The 4,704-nt window shown below is 24.1% G+C and overlaps 1 protein-coding gene across 1 annotated transcript; it reads left to right on the plus strand.

Moving 5' to 3' along the window:
• Positions 1–867: 867 nt before the first annotated feature.
• Positions 868–1,428, plus strand: LOC107006172. The gene has a single exon (XM_015204795.1). The coding sequence runs from the start codon at positions 868–870 to the stop codon at positions 1,426–1,428; it is 561 nt and encodes a 186-aa protein (XP_015060281.1).
• Positions 1,429–4,704: the final 3,276 nt, after the last annotated feature.

Raw genomic sequence — 4,704 nt, forward strand, 5'->3', positions numbered from 1 at the left:
TGTAAATGGACAAACTACTCTGAGATTTGATGCAGCAAAAGGACTTAGACAAGGGGATCCTATGTCACCATTCCTCTTTGCTATAGCAATGGAATACCTCAGTAGATTGCTCAAAGAACTCAGAGAAGAAAAAGTGTTTAAATATCATCCCAAATGTTCTAAGTTGGCCATTACTCACCTATGCTTTGCAGATGATCTTCTTTTGTTTTCAAGGGGTGATCTGGAGTCCATCAAGATGCTGCAAAGATGCTTTTCAGAGTTCTCTCAAGCCTCAGGATTGCAGGCAAATCTTACAAAAAGTTCTATCTACTGTGGAGGAGTTCAAATGGAGGTAAAGCAGCAAATCATACAACAGCTGGGCTATACAATGGAGGAACTGCCTTTCAAATACTTGGGAGTGCCTCTCTCAACAAAGAAGATGAACATAATACAATGGTATCCCCTCATAGACAAGATTATGGCAAGAATTAATTCATGGACAGCCAAAAAGCTGTCTTATGCTGGAAGAACTCAACTGATTAAGACTGTCTTGTTTGGAGTTCAATCCTACCGGGCACAATTATTTATCATACCAGCAAAGATAATAAAAGTGATTGAAGGACTATGCAGAAGCTACTTATGGTCAGGGGTTGGATATGTTACAAAAAAGGCCTTGATAGCATGGGAGAAAGTGTGCTGTCCTAAAAGTGAAGGAGGCATAGGATTGATCAATATGAAAATATGGAATAGAGCAGCAATTGCCAAATTGTGCTGGGATCTAGCAAACAAGGAAGATAAACTCTGGAACAATGGATACACACATATTATATAAAGGGGCAAAGAGAGTGGTAGAGGAGGAAACAAGCAAGCTGGATGATACAAAAAGTCATGAATGCTCAGCAAAATGTGGAACAAGTCCAGCAACTACAAAGGAAGAATAAAGGGGTGATCAGGCTACTTTATGATCACATGATGGGAGATCAACAAAAGCCAATATGGACCTGTCTTATGTTCAACAATGCTGCAAGGCCAAAAGCATATTTCACAATGTGGATCATGATGAATCAAAGGCTAGTAACAGTGGATAGACTGGCACAGTGGGGAATTGAAGTAGAGAAGACTTGTGTGCTGTGCAAGAATGATGAAGAAACTGCAGAGAATTTGTTTATACAATGTAGTTTTGCAAGAAGACTATGGGGGAGACTGTTAAGTTGGATAGGAAAGCAAACTGATGTTCCAATGACCTGGGAGCATTTTGTTCAATGGTGCATTCTACATGGAAAAGGAAAGAGAACAGAAGCACAGAAGTTCAAGACTATACCTGCTGAAGGCATCTATGGACTGTGGATGGAGAGAAATAGTAGAATCTTTGAACACAAGAGTAGAAATGAGGATCAACTTGTTAAAGAGATAGCTACAAAACTATTGTTAGAACCTCTTCTAGATTGAAAGGAAATGTAAGTCACTTGATAGTTAAGTAGTTAGTAATGTAGGTATAGTTGTTGAGTCTGTTTTAAGTTTGAAGTATGCTGTGATAGCTACTTGGTTTGTATGGATTATTCTTGGTAATTAATAAAAATGTAGTTACCAAAAAAAATAATAATAATGACAATAATAATAATAATAATAGTAATGACAATAGTAATAACAATAATTATAATTATAATAATGACAATAATAATAATAATAATATTAAATAAATAATAATAATAATAATAATAATAGTAATAATATTAATAATAATAAGAAAAAAATAATAATAATAAGAAAAAGAATAAGAATAAGAATAATATTAATGACAATAATAATGACAATAATAATAATAATAATAATAATAATAATAGTAATAATGACAATAATAATAATAATAATAATAAGAATAATGACAAAAATAATGACAATAATAATTATAATAAGAATAAAAATAATGACAACAATAATGACAATAATAATAATAATAATAATAATAATAATAATAAGATTAATAATAATAATAAAAATAATAATAAGAATAATAATAATGACAATAATGATAATAATAATAATAATAATATTAATAATAATAATATTTATAGTAATAATAATAATAATAATAATAATAATATAATAATAATAATAATAATAATAATAATAATCATAATAATAATAAGAATTACAATAATAATAATAATAATAATAATAATAATGATAATAATAATAATATTAATAATAATAATAATGACAATAATAATAATAATACTATAAATAATGAAAATAATAATGAAAATAATAATAATAATAATAATGACAATAATAATAATAATAATAATATTGGCAATAATAATAATAATAGTAATAATAATAATAATAATAATAATAATATTAATAATAATAATAAATATAATAATAATAATAACAATAATAATAACAATAATAATAATCATAATAATAATAATAATAGTGATGATGATGATGATAATAATAATAATAAAAATAAAAATAATATTAAAAATAATAATAATAAAAATAGCAAAAATAGTAATAATAATATTAATAATAATAATAATAGTAATAATAATAATAATAATAATAATAATAATAATAATAATAATAATAACAATAGTACTAATAGTAATAATAAGAATAATAATGACAATAATAATGACAATAATAATAAATATAAGAAGAATAAAAATAAGAATAAGAATAAGAATAATGACGATAATAATAATAATAATAATAATATAATAATAATAATAATAATTATAATAATAATTATAATCAGAATAATAATAATGATAATAATAATATTAATAATAATAATAATGACAATAATAATAATAATATTAATAATAATATTAATAATAATAATAATAATAATTATAAAAATAACAACAACAATAATAATAATAATAATAATAGTAATAATAATAAGAAGAAGAATGAGAATAATAATATTAATAATAATAATGACAATAATAATAATAATGACAATAATAATGACAATAATAATAATAATAATAATAATAATAAAGACAATAATAATAATAATAATAACAATAATAACAATAATAATAACAATAATAAAATTAATAATAATAATAACAACAACAACAAAAACAACAATATAATAATAATAATAATAATAATAATAATAATAATAATAATGACAAAAATAATGACAATAATAATAATAATAATAATAATATGAATAATTTGAATAATAATAATGACAATATTAATGACAATAATAATAATAATAATAATAATAATAATAATAATAATAATAATAATAAGAATAATAATAATAAGAATAATGACGATAATAATAATAATTATAACAATAATAATATTTTTAATAATAATAATAATAATAATAATAATAATAATTATAATAAGAATAATAATAATAATTATAATAATAATAATAAGAAGATGTTATGAATCTGAAGTGGGCTCTTGGCTTAGGTTCACACTTTCTTTTGTCTTTCCTCGAAAAGTCGTTTACAGTCTTCTGTGAGTCCCTACTTATGGTAGGTAACAGACCCTCGCTATTGCGATTATCATCACTAATCAGAAAGAGTTTTTGTTTGCGCGGGTTTACCCAGTTGAAATAGCTCTAACCCATTCCGCTATCATGCTTTTATTGAATTCTGCTTTCAGCAGCCATCCTCCCTGATGTGGCTCTTCCTGGAAGTGAGAACACTGCTGCCCGACCAAGGAAATAAGGAGAAGATTGAAAGGGTTATGAATTCCATTGAGTTAGCCCTATAATAATAATAATAAGAATAATAATAATGATAATGATAATATTAATAATAATAATAATAATGATAATAATAATAATAATAATATAAATAATGACAATAATAATGACAATAATAATAATAATAATAAGAATAATAATAATGATAATAATAATAATAATAATAGTAATGACAATAATAATGACAATAATAATAATTATAATAATGACAATAATAATAATAATAATAATCATAATAATAATAATATATAAATAATAATAATAATAATAATAGTAATAATAATAATAATAATAATAATAAGAAAAATAATAAAAATAACAACAATAATAATAAGAATAAGAATAAGAATAATAATAATGACAATAATAATGATAATAATAATAATAATAATAATAATAATGACAATAATAATACTAATAATAATAAGAATAATGACAATAATAATGACAATAATAATAATAATAAGAATAATAATAATGACAATAATAATGACATGTAACGACCTGTTTAGCCGTTTTGAGCAGCAGATTTTATTTCTGGAAAAACTGGCTGAGTCGACGGATCCCACGACGAACCGTCATGGGCACGACGGACCGTCGTGGACTTAGAATTTTGAAATTTGGGTACTGAAATCGACTCTCTGAACTTCGCGACGAAATGGCAGGACGGACCGTCGCAGGCATGACGGGCCGTCACAAAACTTTTGCTAAAATCAAGTCTCTGAGCTTTGTGACGGACCTGCAGGACGGCCCGTCACAGTCGTGACGGACCGTCACCAGTTCCGTAAGCTCACTCGGGTCGGAAATTCTGTTATGTTTTTAAAGGGGCGTTTCGGACTTTTCATGCTTATAATTATAAAATTTAGCGGGTTAATATTAATAATTCAATTACTTGGGGGTTAAAGGAGACAACCTTAAAATAAAAAGTGGGTTATTTTATTCATCTTTTATACTTAATTATATACTAATTAGGGTAAAAG

Source organism: Solanum pennellii, chromosome 12, assembly GCF_001406875.1.
Source record: "Solanum pennellii chromosome 12, SPENNV200".
NCBI lineage: Eukaryota > Viridiplantae > Streptophyta > Magnoliopsida > Solanales > Solanaceae > Solanum > Solanum pennellii.